General features: G+C 33.7%; 1 protein-coding gene across 2 annotated transcripts; it reads right to left on the reverse strand.

The window, feature by feature from the left end:
- Positions 1-1,392: 1,392 nt before the first annotated feature.
- LOC148621009 (PC-esterase domain-containing protein 1A-like) lies at positions 1,393-17,359 on the reverse strand. 2 transcript variants are annotated; one of them, XM_088574990.1, is made up of 5 exons: positions 16,812-17,359; positions 15,164-15,252; positions 13,954-14,033; positions 10,729-10,961; positions 1,393-5,987 (listed from the first exon to the last, which is right to left on the reverse strand). In XM_088574990.1, exons 2-5 carry the CDS (start codon positions 15,243-15,245, stop codon positions 5,240-5,242), a joined length of 1,143 nt encoding a protein of 380 aa, XP_088431116.1. In that variant the 5' UTR covers positions 15,246-15,252; positions 16,812-17,359; the 3' UTR covers positions 1,393-5,239. The 2 variants fall into 2 exon arrangements, with proteins under 2 accessions (XP_088431116.1, XP_088431115.1); XM_088574989.1 differs by lacking the exon at positions 16,812-17,359 and adding an exon at positions 16,009-16,773.
- Positions 17,360-19,220: the final 1,861 nt, after the last annotated feature.

Below are 19,220 nucleotides of genomic sequence, written 5' to 3' on the forward strand. Positions count from 1 at the left end.
ATGAAGTGCAGCAATAGCCTGTGCATGTGTGTAAACTTAACTAGTAAGATAATGACCGAGAACATATAGCTTATATAATGGAGTTCGATCCGTTTCTTGGTATCTAAACATTAAAGTCTTGTTAGGTAGAACATAACTAACAAGAAAAAAAAGAAAACAATTGAGGTTAATTCACACCAAAATATAGTTGTGTTTTTTTACATTTTCACAAACGTATGAGTAACACTATTTTTTCTTATTTACGCCTTATCCTCTACTTCACTGATGGAAGTCGACGGTCGAATGAGGTAATCTTTGCAAAAGACTTTTATATAAACATGAATTTCAAATTGTGTGAAGGTTAAACTTGACCTGTAACTTATCATGATGAACTTATATACCAAGAATCATGTCAATATCTCCAAGCAAAAAAAAAGGTCCAGAAAACTGAAGATGTAAGATGTTGCGTGGGTTAAAGTAAAAAAAAATATGTGTATATGGAAATTAATAACTAAAAAAGTAATATGTTGGTTTGAAGTATATTTGAAGGATTTAGAAACAGAAGAAGTTTGGTACGAATGTTAATAAATGTAATGATTTTATTTTATTGCTTAAATTTATTGATGCATAACGGACTGATCTTAATATTGGTTGCGTAACTCAAAAAAGTACTAAACTAATATTATTTAATTGCCTTTTGCAGTGCTTACATACATACTGAAGATGTTTACCTCTTAATAAGGAGAAACTTGACTTATGTTTTCCTTTATTTTGAGCATATGACTACGCCTATATTTCCATCCATACTGTTGATGAACCTTACTTAGTGCAATATGTATCTAAAAACGTATCGAACCAATATATAATACAAGCCTTGAAGTGTTTAAATACAAATGAGAGATGGCCCCTGCTACTTAAAGGACTAACATTTTATGCATTTTTTTACATCTTACACTTCACAATTTTCTTTCAATACTACATTCCATCATAAGAACAAACTTTTTGTGTTTTTTTTTTTTTGCTAAGTGTTGATGTACGAAATAATCTTATACTGATTTTTTTTTATTGTGCCCCAAAAAAGTCACATTATACTACTCTTCAATCATACATCCAAAGATAAAAGGGACCATAACATAGCAACAGTTTTTTACATGCGTACAGGAGAATAATTCAGTGCAATTTCATACAATTACAGTACAACTACAGTTTTATCAGAATTTATAAAGGAAATAAGGGGCCACAAGGGTCTAGTCTAAATTGCAATCTCAAATTAAGTTTCTGTAATACTAACCAAGCTGAAATTAACTAGGAACCATGCAAGGACTTGAGAAAGTCCTGCGTGATATGAACTAGATGAACATCTCATTCTGAGAAGTTGTGCATAATAGTCTGAATATTCAAAATACAACTATATTATTTACAACATTGTTTAATTTCAAAAACCCTGACAAGTATATTACATGTTAGTAAAAACATACTCCCAATAGAGTTTCTTCTACAGAAAACTAAAAAAAAAGACAGCATACTATAATGCCAATTCATATTACAAGTGGTTGCTAGATTTTCATTCCCTCAACACTATCCTCTAAATAAAAATAACATGTTTCACTGGGCACAGCTTAATACATTTACTGAGGTTGAACCCTTAAAAGTTGCGGCAAGTATGGACACACCATTTAAATGTGATACAGCTTTCAATTATGATTTGATATGTAGACACTGGATAAGAAATTCAACCAATTTAATTACTTTCAGAGCAAACCATTCCCTTTTATTCAAATTATCTAGCAAAAAAATTAAAAATACTTGTTTCTGACTCCTTATTCTTACTTGGCTCAAGTCACAACCCCCAAAATAAATCTAAGTCTTCCTTTGGTGGTAGGGCACCTTGTAGTAACACTTATATGAGATCAATTTATTTTTACTTAAGTTATTGTCCAAAGATAAGAAAAATGCTTGTTTAATGCCCCTTTTTGGCCCGTAATTCCGAAAAAAAGTTCATATCTTAACCCTCAAAATCAATTCCAGTCTTCCTTTAGTGGCTGGCACCTTGTTATACAATTACACAATTTCAAAGTAATACATTGACTAATAGTTAAGTTATTGTCTGGACATCAGGAAAATCTATGTTTCTGGCCCCTAACTTCTACATGTTCGTCTTAACCCCCCAAAAAAATACAAGTCAGATCATTGTGACAAAGAACAACACTATAGACATTCCTATACTTTTACTGGGGTTATATAGTTAAATTTTATGAAATGCTTGTTTTCAGCCATTAATTCTTAAATTGTTTGGGCCATAACCCCCAAAATAAATACCAACCTTCCTTTTGTGGTTTGGAACCTTGTTATAAAGATCAACCAACTGATATTCAAGTAATCGCAGGAAAACCAAGTGTCTATGTATGACAAAGACAGCACCATACCATTTAAACACAAGTTCTTTGTGGTCATATCAAAAACATATGAAGTAATTAAAAAAATGGATGCATTGCTTGCAACACATTCCATGGATGTGTAAACAATATTTGTCCTGAATAACGACATTTTAAAGTGCTAATCTTAGATTTAAATAGAATAGGTACTTTACCTACAGGAACAGACCCTTACTTGCCAGGAGGGTGAAAATCTAACTAAAGGCTCTAAAGAGCTTGAATCACTCATCTGGCTTAATAAGCAACATTCCATTTTTGTAAAAGCCCTCATGTTTTTTTGTTGTTTTTTATAAAAATTCCCAACACTCATACCTAAGGAACAATCTTTTTTTTTTTATCAATTTTTATTGAATTTTGTCCAGTAGTTTATGAGGAGAAATTTTTTTTTAGTAATATTAAAAATATCAAAAAAATTTCGAAGAAGGGCAATAACTTCCAACATGACTTAACAGATTTACATGACAATTCGAACAGAGATAGATCTCATCATGCTGAGCACAAAGGGTCGGGTGAGCCAATCTTTTATCCTACTTTGCTAATCACACATATTTCATATGCAAAAACATTTCTGCAGATAATTTAAATTTTAAAAAAGAATTAAGGGGTTCCCATTGCCAATATTTTAAAGGTCTTAAAGTTTAAGAAATGCATATTTTTCCACTTGAATCTTAACCCTACAAGATAATGTCATAGCCATTGAAGAGTCTTATAAATCTTCAGTATTTCCATTTGGGATTCAAACCTGTAAAAATTGGGGAAAACATTAAGTTAAGAAGTGGAATTGTTCCCCTGTCAATTTAGTAGAACAAATAAACACAATTCAACATTTCAATCAATACAGATATTTTCATCAGATATAGATTGCACTGGTCAAGAAAAAACAGCATTAGTTGAAAATAAATATTAGTCTCATCTTCCAAGCATTTAAGGAGGTAACCTGGGGAAAGGGACACAACTCTCAAGAAATCATTGGAACGTTTGTATTCAGCATTTTACATAAATCTCATGTAAGCAACAAAGTAACTTGGATTGATTTCATTCTGTTTCAAAGGAAAACTTGAAAGGCTTTGATGAAATTGAATATGATACAAACATATCACTGATTTCAAGAGTTATGTCCCTTACCCTAGATGGACATCATTAAGAAGAAATTCAGTGTTGTGCAAATAGATCGATAAGAAAATTTCTGAAAAATTTCTTCAAGTACTCTTGTTTATAAAGAAACCATGAATTTATATTCATTTACTAAATGTACCCCTAAACAATCATGAGTACATGTCTGAAAACAAGAAGTTAAAGGAGAACCCATTTACTAAATTTCTACAAAGAAACAGCACTATAATATAAGCTACTATTTAAACCTTGAGCACTACCAATTATAAAATGAATTTTTACATGAAAACACAATTAGATCACCTATATAAATTGTATTTCAATTATAATATGATAGTATTAAAATGAAAACATAATTTGATCACCTATATAAACTGTAACTCAAAAGAACACTATTGTGATGAACTATGTACATTGTTTATCCAAATAAAGGCATATATTATCATTGTAATAGACATTAAGAAGAGGAGTTTAATCATCTCTACAGCATTAATTCAAATAATAAGTAAACCTAGAGCAATATATGTTTATAACATATATATAATATATAGCAATAACATTTTCTGATCAGTCAAAGTAATTTTGAAATGTAAATGCAAGATCAAAGGTCCATTTAACACATTTTTGCACTTTTACATTGATTTTTTTTACTGAAGCAAAAGCATTCCTGTGTCTCTTTTTTAAATTGTGGAAAAGGGAGGGAGAGGGGCAATAGACAGTACTTCAATGGTAAAATATTTGGAATGTCCAAAAGTCCTCAATATCAGACCTGATCCAAAAGTATTGCATAAAATATCATGATAAACATGTACTTGAAATGGTTAACAATTTGGTACAAAATTATGACAAAATTAATGACACTGATAAGAAAATCTCAATGGAAACTCTTTGCACCAATACCACTTCTAGATGTAAAAAATAAGATTAAAAAACTAATGCCTTATAAATTCAAAACATCTGTATTGTACTTCCATTTGACTGGGATTTTTCAATGATTTGCCATATTTTTTTCAACAAAATCAAGAAATACATGTATATGAACTAACTTAAGACTCATATACATTACTACAATTTCAATCTATGTTTTTATATTCAAACTGAAATACTGTTTTAGTTAATATTACATTTTCCTGAAGAAAGTTAACAAAATAGTTTTAATTCTAAGCATATTTACTTTTTAAGTTTATTAACTTTCACATATCATATACATTAAAACATTTTTTCACTCATATCATATATAGATGAAACTTGACTTCAATGTGATTTTACCATCAAGACAAACTATAATACAGCAATGTCAGACCATGCATTGCCAGTTTTGACCATGCAATGTGTGCCAGAGTATGGAACTTGACAAACTACCAGTTTAGCTTTGGATTTACATTAAATTTAGCAAACTAGTTGTCACTTTGAAAAAACACCCAAGCTAATATGATGTAAGCACTAAGTGGTGTTGAGTAAAAAAACTGCTCAAGTGGGTCAAAGATATTACCAGAAGGTAAACCATTTTTTTTTTTAAACCATGAAGAATTTGAAGAAGTCAGACACACAACGAGCTTATACATCGTACACATCATAACAGACTGAAAATCTATAATATAAAACAATAAATATGGCTGATTGTCTTCTATACATCTTAAGGTTACTGAATAAAATGAGAATGAATTCTTCTTGAAACAAGAAAAGGAACACTGAAAGTCTGAATTTTTTCTTCAGAACATTAGTTTATTTTGAAATGGTACTGCATAAGGCTGGTCCCTGCACCGTAATCTGTTTCTATTTGGTGGCTGGTAGTCATAATTCCCATATGGCTGCCACTGGAAATTTGAAGACAAGCTCTGATCTTGAAAGGGAAATGAAGTAGTGGAGTTATCAATAAAAGGACCACATAGTTGCATATTTTGGTTTGGTGACGGTATAATATTACTGGTGTTGTTATTCATCAGTACATTATTGTTAATCAATGTTCTTGTAATGCCAAAATTCACTGGGGAGACTGTAGCAACTGGACGTCTATTGAAGTTTTCAACTGGAGCATCAAAGCGTTTTGGTGGTGATTCCTCCCTTTCTTTTATACGCCCAGGTGATGTTTCTCCCCAAGCATCTGACATGTGTGACAAAAGAAGATTAGTAATTCTTCTATGTGCTGTCATATCCCAATGAATTCCATCATTGGCTCTGCGATGGATATTTTCTCGAAAGTAAAAATGAAGATCAAGGAAGTCATAGCCATGGGCAGCAACAATTTGCCTTGCATAAAAATTGGCTTCTAAAATGTCTAGTCGTAAGGTATGATTAAGAAAACTGATCTCTGGGACTATGAACCCTCCTCTTGCATCCCTGCTGATAGGTAAAGTTGCATTCCACAGTATTAAGCAATCTTTTGATAAACATTCTTTGAACCTATTAAAGAGTTTCTCTAAGTTTTCTTTGTACATCTCCACTCCAGTTTTACCATATCTGAATTAATAAAAACACAGTTTATTATCATACAGACTTCTTTATTAACTACAACAAAGAAAACTGGTTGAACTTGAACTGAAGTATGAAACAGACTAAAATCCTGTTCCAAAGGTCAAAGGGGTATTACTCCAACATATTTCAGTGGATTATACATTCCTGGTTATATGAACAACTACAAATCATGTCCTAACTAACTACCTACAAAGTTTCATGAAATTTGTTGCAGTAGTATCGCAGGGGTTGTGTTTACACTGGACAGAAAGATGAACAGGGCAAAAACAAAATTTCTCCCAAACAAAGTGGGACACATAACTAAAATGTCCATGGAGAGAAGAACGTGTTCTTCAGTATACGTGCCACATTTCTAAAAAAAAGAAAAAACATAGAACTTGTGAAAACCTAAATACCTGACAACATGCTGAACTTTATATAGTGCATAAATTCTCATGAGAAACCAGCAAGAAATAAAGGAGGAGTTATATATGTATAAGGGAAAACAAAAAGAGTCACTTGCAATCAGGGGCTGTATATAAAAGGGACATGTCACTTCTAATAATTAATACTAGACTGATTAATTGGTGTTTTCAATTTTAACTGGAAATTTGGTTACTCTGCTGGAAGTGTTTGTTTGGTCCTCTGGATGAAATTTGATACTTTATCAACAAATCTTAAAAAAGTCAATTATTGGTACTATCTGGTGTAGCACCTTCTTTGTTTATATACTTTATTTAGTTGATATAATTAAAAGTATGCTTGGCTTGTAAAGTGGTATAATTTTTTTTAAGGATGGATATACAAGAAGCTCCCAGGATTTTGAGACTTTGGTAGGACTTATCATAAGGATCCTTTCGTCAATTGATTGATTGTTGGGGTTTAACACCCGAGCAGCAATATTTCAACTACAATCAGGCGATTCGTCAATTGAAAGTTTCTTAATATCTATTATAGTTTTCAAGATGTAGGAGAAAACTCCTAAAAACATCATTTTTAGCCTTTCAGGGGCAATTTCTCTAACAAGGAGTCATATGATAAATTTGATCCAATGCAAACTTCTGTAGGCCTTATCATGTGGATCATTTCAGCAACTGAAAGTTTCTTTTATCTATCACAGTTTGAACACATTGGCTGAAAACTAAAAAAAGAAAAAAAAAAAGTTATTTGTTCACCTTTCAAGGGCAATAATTCTTACAAAGAGTTGTCCAACAAGGCCTTATAATAAGGAGCATTTCGGCAAAAGAAAGACTTCAGACCCTTTGTTCTATTGTTAATAACAATGGCTGAAAGATCAAAAATCCCCACATCAGATCTATGCAGAATACCCTAAAAAACATTCATACCAAATTTGATTCAAATTTTTGGGTCAAGTAATGTCAGAGGAGTTTTTGAGTGAAAACAAGAGGCTCCCAGGAGCCTGAATCGCTCACCTTCTCGAATTTTGCCTTTCAAAGGCAATAAAGTAAACAAGAAGTTGTCCAACAAGTCTATGGTAGGACTATCACAAGATCTTTTTAACAATTGAAAGTTTCTTTTAATCTATCATAGTTTTCATGATAATGACTGAAAACTATTAAAAAAAAATATTTTTCCCCTTTCAAGGGCAATAACTCTTACAAGGAGTCTAAAGACTTTTGTAGTCCTAATAATATGGATCATTTCAGCTACTGAAAGAATTTCAACAAACCTAACAGTTTAGGAGATATATGTGAAAAACTACTGTCTGACCCTCATAATTTATTTTTAGTAACGGCGGCCATATTTTTTGATGAATCAAAAATCCCCACAACAGTTCTATGCAGTATACCCCAAGGAACATTCATACCAAGTTTGGTTTTAATTGGTCAAGTAGTGTCAGAGGAGAAGATTTTGGAAAGAAATAACATTAAAAATAGCAAAAATCATTGAAAAAGTGCAATAACTCCAACATGGCTCAAAGGATTAAAACCAAAATTTGACAAGAGATAGATCTCATCATGCTGAACACTTTTACCTATGTCAGAATTCAGATAAACCTAACAGTTTAGGAGATAAATGCGAAAAACTACTGTCTGACAACTATGTTCTATTTTTAGTAACGGTGGCCATGTTTTTTGACGAATCAAAAATCCCCACACCAGTTCCATGCAGGATACCCCAAGGAAAATTCAAACCAAGTTTGGTTCCAATTTGTTAAGTAGTTTCAGAAAAGAAGAGTTTTGAAAATTGTTAACAACGACGATCACGGACGCCAAGTGATGGCAATAACTCACATGGCCTTCGGCCAGGTGAGCTAAAAATAGCAAAAAATGTTGAAAAAGGGCAATAACTCCAACATGGCTTAACGGATCAAAATGAAAATTTGACCACAGATAGATCTCATCATGCTAAACACTTTTATCCCTGTCAAAATTAGCTAAACCTAACGGTTTTGGAGATATATGCGAAAAACTACTGTCTGATCCCTATGTTCTATTTTTAGTAATGGCGGCCATGTTTTTCAACAGACCACAAAATCCCCACAGCAGTTCTATGTAGGATACCCCATGGAACATTCATACAATCAAGTTTGGTTCAAATTGGTCATGTAGTGTCAGAGGAGAAGAGTTTTGAAAAATTGTTAACAATGACGGACGCCAAGTGATGGCAAAACAGCGAAAAAAGGGCAATAACTTCAACATGACAACAGATTAAAACCAAAATTTGACTACAGATAGATCTCATCCTACTGAACACTTTAACCAAGTTTTTGAATTTGGCTAAACCGAACAGTTTTGGAGATATATGTAAAAAAATTCTGTCTGGACCCCTATGTTCTATTAATAGTAAGGACGGCCATGTTTTTCGACTAATCAAAAATCCAAACACCAGTTCTATGCAAAATACCACAACTAGCATTCATATCAAGTTTGGTTCTGATTGGTCTAGTAGTGTCAGAGGAGAAGACTTTTGAAATAGTAATCAAGGGAACCAAGGTTATAGCGGTAATCAAAAGAATGTAATCCAGGGACAAAGACCAGACATGGAAGACAGACATACACAACAAGGAACATAAATTAACTACAATCAAACATACAAAGTAACAAAAGCATAGGAGCAACGAATGCAAATGACAACAAATGCGAATGACAATGGACGCTAAGTGATAGCAACAACTCACATGGCCTTCCGCCAGTTGAGCTAAAAAGTGCAATAACTCAAAATTTAAACTTTTGATAGATCTTATCACGCTGAACACTATTACCTTGTCAGAATTTGGCTACATCCAACATTTTTAGAGCTGTAAGGGAAAAACTTCTATCCGACACGTTTTATTTTTTAGTAACGGCGGCCATGTTTGTCAACGGATCAAAAATCCCCAAATCAATTATATGCTGAATACCCTAAAGAACACTCCTACCAAGGTTGGTTCTAATTGGTCAAGTGGTCAAGGTAGTTTCTAAGAAGAAGAGTTGAAAAATTTTAAATATTCATACAAGGCCACATCAAGTTAATTTGTAGATTCTTATCTACCTGCAAATAAACCAATGGGCAGATGGGAGGATTTTATTTTTTTTATTTTTCCAAAATTTGTAAAATCTTAATAAATCAAAAAGGGGTAAGCTTACTGACAATTCAATATTCGACTTAAATGCAAAGACAGGAGATGACATCATGTATTTGCAGGGCAGGGTCAATTCATTCTTTATTTTGCCTACAAAAACAATTATTCTCGAGTTGTTGTCGCCGTAGTCCGGGCCTTTCTTATCAACATTCTTGCTGACAAATTTGTTAAAGAAATCCTGGAAATGTGTACTTTTGGTTATGTCTGTGCCAAACCAAGGCTTTATTTCTTTAATTTCCCTTATAATGTGACTATTAACAACGAAAATCATCCTGAGATCTGCCAAAAAATATCAAGATATTCTGTCAACATACAACACATTACTCATTCTTGGACCAGAAGTCTATTTAAACAACTAAGTAGCCTACCTAGATTTGTATTGAAATTGGAACTGTTTTATTTCAACTAGCTGTAATGATGACAGATGCCAAGTAATGACAATAGCTCACTTGGACTTTAGCCAGGTGAGATAAAGAGGTAGCATGTTTCTTTTCTCAAACATTCTCTGAGTAGAAAAGGTGTAAAGACAGGGAACTCTACATGTATATTCAGCTATCCTGGGTTATAGAGGGATTTCAATGTATTGCAAGAGTAATCAAGGGAACCAAGGTTATAGCGGTAATCAAAAGAATGCAATCCAGGGACAAAGACCAGACATGGAAAACAGACATACACAACAAAGAACATAAAGTAGCTAAAATCCTACATACAACGTAACAAAAGCAAATGAGCAACTCGGACTCCACTAAAAACTGGGAGCATGGACCAGGTCCACCGGTAGGGTAAGTGTCCTCTGCTTTTCTAGAATCACCCGCAAGAATTGTACATAAAAATATGTAGAATTATGGAAAAAAAATTAAAATGAAATTTCGGAGAAATGAAAAATAGTCTTACTTCCATATATATATATATTTTTTTTTTTAGAAAAAAGGCAATTTATTACCACCAAAGTGCTAATCTTGGAGTCTCCAGTACTATTGTACATGTATGTTACTTCTATAGGTCAGACTCTGACCTTATGTAATTGAAATCAGAATTCAGTTGATATATGTATGACTCGTCATATGTGATTAAATGGACATACACTGTAGGATTACAAGTACCTCACTTAACTTTAATAGACAATCAGTCTCATTACAATACAAGTATTTACTGTCTTACCTCGTGATGTCCCAAAGACATGAATTCATAATGACAACATCAGGTTTTGGGTCTTCAGACAGATCAGTAAGTATCGATTCTATGTAGGTGTTGTAACAGCGGGTAACGAAATAAAATCTGATTAGATTATAGTCAGTTTGAAATTGTCTGATTTCTCTGTAGTTCTTTCCATTGTGCATTATACCTTTCTGGCCACCCTCTATCAACTGATCTCCACTGAATGAGAATTCTCCCTAAAATGGAAAACCACAACAAAGTAATATTTAATACCGTACAAAGTAAATTAGGCATATATATGTATATACAGTAAGAACTAGAAGAATAGTAAGTAAAGCTGACTTGGTGATACCACCAGTACTCTCTCCAGAAATGGTCATTATTTCCATTTTCTCATAAAACAAGTGTAGTGATATTGGTAATCCGGCTATATTTTAGGAGATGCATTGTGCAAGGTATTTTTAAAAAAAAACAACATAGCAAGAAGATTTTTATCAGTAAAACTGACTCATAACCTGACATCATCCCTGAAATACCTAATATCACTGCTTGGGATAATCTGATATTCAAAGTACTCAAATTGTCATACAGCACTGACTAAGAATCACACAGTGATGAAATAGGCATGATATTAATTGTTGAAATATGTCCTTGTTTCATAATGATAAATGATATTAACTATTACAACTTCTTGAATTATCATAGATCTCAAAATGGTATGACAAGTTACCTAAAATTGTCATTTTAAGAAATTTAGGGAAAATATCACTGAGGAACATGATATAAAAATGGTCATTTATTTGTAGTCCCATTTCTGATATTGATAGTTTCGTCTTATTAGACTTGCCATACCACAAGCTTTCATAAAATGTGAAAAAAAAAACAAAAAATCATAAAATGTTCTTAAGTTCTCACTAACCACTTCCAGGTCAAATATCCACATGTAGTCAATAAAAAACACAGAACCTGGACCTATGCATTGTGTGTACTCTGATTAAATTTAGTCAAAATAAAGCTGAGAATGTGTACTTTAAATCATGTAATTTACTACAAAAGTGAATGAATATTGTTCACATGTGTGAGTAATTTGCCTAGATGCTGTTAGTTAGCAGAAATAGGTAAAATGTGGATTTTCAGTATTATTTATTCAAGTAAATTTTGTGAAGAATTTCTACAATCATCGTACCATTAGCATAATGATTTTGAAAGCTTTATTTTCCAAGCTTCACAATAGTATGCAACTTTTAAGATGCCATTTGTCCTGGAAATTCAGTGAAACTTTGAAAATTACTTTTTTACATGTAAAGTAATGGAAACTTCAGAAGTAGTTCGTGAGACCTTAACAGATTAAAATGAAAATGAAAATTTGACCACAGTTAGATCTCATCATGCTGAACACTTTTACCCCATGTGAGAATTTGGCTAAACCTAATGGTTTTGCATAAATATGCGAAAAACTACTGTCTGACCCCCTATGTTTTATTTTTAGTAACAGCGGCCATGTTTTTTGACAGATAAAAAATCTCCACATCAGTTCTACGCAGGATACCAAGAAACATTCATACCAAGAATGGTTCCAATTAGTATCAGAGGAGAAGAGTTTTGAAAAATTGTTAACAATGAAGACGGATGACAAAGACAGACGTCAAGTGATTGCAAATGCTCACATGGCCTTCGGGCAGGCGTGCTAAAAAAGTACTCCATTCCTTTTCTTCAATTACATGTTCATACAAGGTGAGCAAAACACTTTAATACATGCAAAATCTTTAGTGTGATTTAAAAATTTATTGTCACAATGCAACAACTACATGGTTTGAAGTTGCAAGCATTGTCATGCTATGCATACTTTCACTCACACAGGAAGTTGACATCAGAGTGCAACCAAAACTGTTTACAACATTTGGCTTAGGTGCACTATACAGATGTGATTGAGGTGCACTGATTCGTACACATAACTGACCTGGTCTATTTATGTAAAACTTTAAAAATAAAAGGTGACACTTGGTGGAAATATTGATTGTGGGTAGTAGAGCATTCATACATAAATAGATGCAATACTTGCAAAAGTAAAGAGGTGTAAAATCCATGCTTTAAGCTATCTGGAAATATTCAGGTTTTCATGACAAAATAGAAAATATCAATCTTTTTTCATAGATCCCCATAATGTAAGGTTTTGAAAAATATATACTTTTTACAGGAAATAATTGCTGGATTTGCCCGTTTAAGTGTCTCAATATAGCTTCATTTCCACACACTGTCATAAAGTTTTCTGCAGTGACATATCTATATAGTGGAACCTTATCTATGTGAAGCAGCACACCAAATTTGAAATCAATCTATCCATTGGGAACCAAGATTTTTGTGACAAAAATTTTCTCCTATCATATCTTATATAGCGAAAAATTGTTAAGTCAGCCAAAACAGGAAGGTAGTTGATATCAGAGAACAACCAAAATGGCTTTTTTTAACATATGCCCCATCAGTATATGAAACCACACACCAAATTTGAAATCAATCCATCTATTGGGAGTCGAAATACATGTAATTGCAACGAAAATTTGGATAAATGAACAAATGTATTTCAACATGTAAATACCCATCAGTTATAAATAAGTGATCATGTTGTACTCAATTCATGGGTGAAGTAGAGGGTTTAACTGTGTTACTAGAAATTTTGAACAAGTGCCTGCCAATATAAAAATAAATGACTGAAATAGCACTTTAACATTTATCTTAAGACTGAGAAATTATCATAGACAACAGGATCAGGTCATAGTCTACCAACACACAAAATAACATGATTGTTCATAACTTTGGTTTATTGGTCCACAATTAATAACACACTGAATCTATTATATATGAACTGACACAATTTTTAAATATATCTGCATTTCTATAAACCAATTAAAGATCTACTGACAGGTTCAAAATAAAAGATGACTCCAATGACACTGAAAACACAGGATCTATAACAGATTCCCCATCTTTTGCCATGCTTCATTATATTAAAACTAGAAAAACTTTGAGCAAAGCTCACTTGGAGATATTCCCTGCTCCTTCCCCATGGTCTAAAACATGCTGTGGCTATCAAGTTTTAAGTTTCTTTCACATCCTGAATAAGACAATTCTGACATTCTATTATAATTAACAGTACATGTAGAAAAAAAATAGACATGGCAAATGTAAATTTTAGTCTAAGATATCAGCAACAGTATGTGTATTTAATACCTTTTTCTTCAAATCAAATTCATTCAGATACTTGTTCTTCTGTAGTAGTAAGACTAAGTCTTTATAAATTCCTCTCTGAACTTCAATGTAAAATATTTAACAATTAACAGCAACACTAAATCACATGCATCACAGGCAATGATATGTCAATCCCCATTGTTTCTGCATTTAAAGGCCAATAACTCCAAATGTTTGTGACCGCTTCTCCCATTTGTTTTTGACATGGAGAAGCTTTTGTAATAGATTACATAGGCAAAAAATGTCAATATTATTATTTTCAAATAGGACTTACTAAAACGTCTCCTTGGCATCCATGTCTAGATTAGGCATTGAGGCTTATTTCTGAACAATGCAAGAAAATGAACTGATATCAAACATGAAATTTCAATTACTTGAATTTATCACAAAAACTTCTTCATAAAAAATGTACTTTAGCATATTCACATTTTCTAAGAGCATATTAAAGAAGCTCATCTTAAATTCAGGTTCTAAAAATAAAACGAAAATTTTGGTGCTACCATGTACATGTATTTAGGTCACAACATTTGAGGATAAACTGTAATTAGAAATTTTTCTCCCACCTATTCTGTTGGCTGTAACTCGTCATACAATTCCTTTTCAGAATACATCTTGCAGGACTAACATGCATGTAAAACTAGATATCACTGAGATGGAATTCATCTCTGTGGGTCCATATGTGGTAAAAATTCTGTACATCAACCACTCAAACTATATTAAATTTATCATAAAGAATTATGTAATTAAAGCCAACACACTAAATATTATGCAATTAATTTGACATTAGGATCAGATCCAGGTCAAAGGTCATGTACCATTGTATGTGACACATCATCTTGAGCTTTTCTAACCTCATGCAATATATCGAAAGCCTACAACAAAGACATATTGTTCATATAAGTTACAGACCAGACATGAATTTACCATGCAAGAAATTTATTTGACCTTGGGATCAGAGTTCCAAGGTCATAAACCATGGTACATGTAGGCAACACATGCCTTGAGCCAATCTACCACATCCCAAATATCAAAAGCCTACACCAAAAGACAACTAAGTAACAGCCTGGACACAGTTTGACAGACTGATTACTGTACTGCATCTGCCACAAAATGGGCAGGCCCTAATTAAAGGTTTATCTCGCTTGAAAAAATTCAAACTTCATTTAGATTACCTTAATGTTAGTAGCCTTACTTGAGTCACCTATGATGACAATAAACCTGTTATGCAGGAGCTTTATTGCATCGTCTCGTAGGTATATATCAAAAGGCTTCATGTTCAACCTGAAATATAAGATCTGAACATTAAATAAGTTTTCATTTACACGTACATGTACTAATGAACATTCACGTTTCTTAACTTGCTGTCATTATAGCATATTAGTGTGAAACCTTTTTTGTGTTCTTACTTAGTTGGATACAATGTAGCAGTGATTTATCTAATGTTCCCTGTATAAAAAAACTTATTATTCACACTGTGAAATAAATTCAGTAATTTCACTCTTGAACTTTTCTGCCAAAAGGTCACTACAAGAATACTAATCCCTTGCTCATATAATAAATAATAATCATGTTGAGAATATCAATAAATAATGGAGAAAATTGATATAATAAATTGGATAATCAACTGGTTATCGTGAACAACCAAAATATAATTACTCATGCATGGAACACTTAAAAATTTAACTCACGCATAGAAGTTGTTCAGCACACTTGTTAAATCTTGGTGTTCTTCGACACTCATGATCATATTTTGGTTATTCACTCTCTCCAGTAGTTTCTGAGTTGAAAATTCTTTAGAGTAAAATATCGAAGTTAGAGAAAAAAAAATGAAAAAGGTTAACAACTCCCAACAATGAACATGGATTAACACATTTACATATAAATTTGACCACAGCAAGATCTCATCATGCTGAACAACCAATTCTGAAGGAGAGCCTGGAAAATTTTGTGGGGTCACAATAGTTATTTTTGAAATAGTGTGGGTCAAAAACTTTATTTTCAACCACACTGGGACAAATTTATTCAATTCCAACTCACTGTATGAAGTGCATGTATCTGGATTGAGGTCAGAAAATTTATTTATTTTCTAGGTGTGCTGGTCAAGTAGTAGTTCTTCACCAGCAAGTACATGTACTGTAATTCTTGCCAAACAAATTTTCATCCTCTTCTGTGAAACAAGTTCATGCCTAAAATTTTAGAAATACTGCGAGATCTACTCTCTGACCAGTACGCCAGGAGATAGTTTAACCTTTTTCAGGGCCAAAAAATTAATTTCTAAAAACTGGAAGCCCCCGCTCCTGAATAAAATGGTCACCCCCTAACATGTACATTGCATGCATACAATTATCTAGCATTTCCCTTCAAGTTTCAATAAATGAGAACATTTTCAGTAAGATTTTGGCAGGTGTACAAAACAGATACTCTGTTCCCAGTATATCCTGGGTCCCACTGTGTCACGGTATGGCTAAATTAAGAACATGGAACGATGCACAATTTCTGCATTTATTGTGCTTTACCTAGGGATTAAGTGTAAACTTAGAAACCACTGACATATTTTTGTCAAGTTTTCTCTAGGACATGAAAATCCAGGACCAACTCTAAATTTTTATGTAATTTTCAGCCATTTTCAAAATTTTTGATGGTCATGTTAGGAAAATTGCTGTCAAACTAAATGAAGATGAAATAAGGATTTAGAAGTTATTATGATCCACTGAAAAGTAGTTGAAGTGCATCCCTACAAATTACCATTGCAAGGTTTTCATAAAAATGATTTTAGAGAATTTTCTTTCAAATACAGTGAAACAATTGGAACCTTTTTTAGGCACAGAAATTTACCATACCTTTTTGAAAGCAATTACCGAGTGTTAAAGATACTGCATCTGAAAAACTACAGACAAATTATTAAATTTCAAAAGCCGTGTCTACAAAACAGTTAACTACTGTGATACAGTGAGACTGAGAGCTCAAGACTTCTCTGAGATGTGCACTGGCCACCGCCCCAACTTCAAACATTACAAGACGTCAAGACTCAAGAGGCAGGACAAGACAAGACAAGACTCAACAGCATGAACTTATTTTACTTTTAAATTTTTCACTTTTGAAACAAAAAGGTTGTAGTTAACGAAAGTTTCCTATAATTTTTTTTCACTTGCCAACAACACAGGACCCCAGTTTCAGTCTCAGGAGTTTGGATGTAAACTTCCGGTTGAATTTACGCGGGAAACGTGCACTGGACATGGGTCATCTGAAATCCGGGTCCTCGCGTGTTCGCCTTACTCACGTGGCCTATGATTTTATTTTGACTGTCTTATCCATTTTTATAACCGTGGCAAGAGAAGAGATACACATGTATATGTGAAAGCATATTATGCAGACAGCAGTTGCCGTAACATTAAATAATTTTCACATGTGAGTTGTCTCAACAAGACCAAAGAGTCCAATAATCTAACTGTCCTGAAGCTCAGGTTAATTACCAATTATGATTTACAGATAACTGTGTATCATTTAATTTTTTAATGGGTTTTTTTTATTATTGCACGCGTAACTGAATCAAAATTGATGTACCCATACCAGAAAATCCCTAAGACGTCAATTCGTCCGCAAGCGTAAAGGTTACAGACCACCAATTCAACCAATGAGCATTTGGAACCTACGCAAAAATAGTCCTACGCAGAAATTACCCCTGTTCCTCATAGTGCTGTGAAAAAAGTTCTCATCTCATTTAAAAAATTTAAACAGTTTCTGAAAGGAAAAACATTTCTGTACATTTTATAGGTGCATTTTGCTTCTTGTGATGTGAAGCCTAATCTCCATAATGATTTCTAAATATACCCCTATCTTGTGAAAACACTGGGATTTCCCATGCTATTTATAGACACTTCACTTCTGGTGACCAGTACTGCACTGCAAGTCTGCTAACCCCACATGCCATTCTGTTTTGTTTGTTTGTTTGTTGGGGTTTAACGTCCGAGCAGCAATATTTCAGCTATATTCAGACGATGAACATGAACTGGATGATAAAATGAACATGAAATGAAAAAAAAGGATGGATCACAAGGATAATAGGGTCGACAAATTTTGATTGCCACTAGAAATAGGGAGGGATGGGTAAGGTCGGGCAATTTAGCCTCCTGTGGCGGAGCGCAGTGGTTCCTACTCCTATCGAATACCACAGCAGGGTTCTTTAACGTGCGAGGAACGTGGCATCTTTCCCAACACGGTGCACCACTATGGTTTGCGGTTAGGTTTTCCGTATTATAGCCTGACAACCACAGCATGTAACATGCCAGGGGTACCCCATTCCACCACCTGGGGCACACATCCCAGTTGCTATGTGGGCAGAGCGCCTAGCCCCCGGCTAGGTTTCTGAGCACTATTTAGTCGCCTTATACGACAAGCTTAGCGCTGCTGCAGGCCTATTCTTTTGACACCCGGACCTGCACGGGGCCATGCCATTCTGAGGATTGTGAGCTGACATATGTAGAATCATGCTGATATATAGTCCTCTGCAGGTTAAAGTTAAGGTAAAGTCCAGAGAAGCCATTGAATATTGTGAAATTAGCATAGAAGCCTATGGGAAGTGGAATTAGTGGTTTTTAGCCTAAATTCACGACCCAGGCGCGGATCCAAGGACTGGCGTACCTGGCGTACGCCCCCCCCCTAAATCGGTAAGAAAAAAAATTAACCACAAATTTCACCCCATTACATTTTTGCCTTGCTTTGCACGGCATTTTATTCAATTTACGCCCCCCCCCCCAAACTCAAATTCTGGATCCGTCCCTGCGACCTTCACGATTTAATTATTTGTTAACTTATATTGTCAACATAGTATCAAACTTAAGCTATTTTACGTCTTAATGATTTAAAATTCATGAAGGGTTTATAATTTACAACTACTAAAGGGATTTTTAACGTCCTTGAATACCCTTGATCTCGCATTAGTATATGTACATTGTAATTTACTAGCACCAGGGACTTTATTTCGAGGAAATATTCAGGGGCGAATCCAGGATTTTACATTAGGGGCTCGCATTAAAATTTGAGGTTAAATTTTTTAAATATTCTTCTAGAGTGGGTGCAATGTAGATATATTTTGTGGTAAAATTAGCGAGAAATTAATCTTTCAACCTAAAACCGCCTAAATCTACCCCTGACAACCCATGTTTTGCAAATTTTAGGGGGCGCACCCTCCCCCCCGCCTGTATCCGCCCCTGACATTGGGTGATTGGGTGATGCATACCACAGAAAGA

Source organism: Perna viridis, chromosome 3 (assembly GCF_037379345.1).
Source record: "Perna viridis isolate PV_CMFRI_1.1 ecotype Kerala chromosome 3, ASM3737934v1, whole genome shotgun sequence".
Lineage (NCBI taxonomy): Eukaryota > Metazoa > Mollusca > Bivalvia > Mytilida > Mytilidae > Perna > Perna viridis.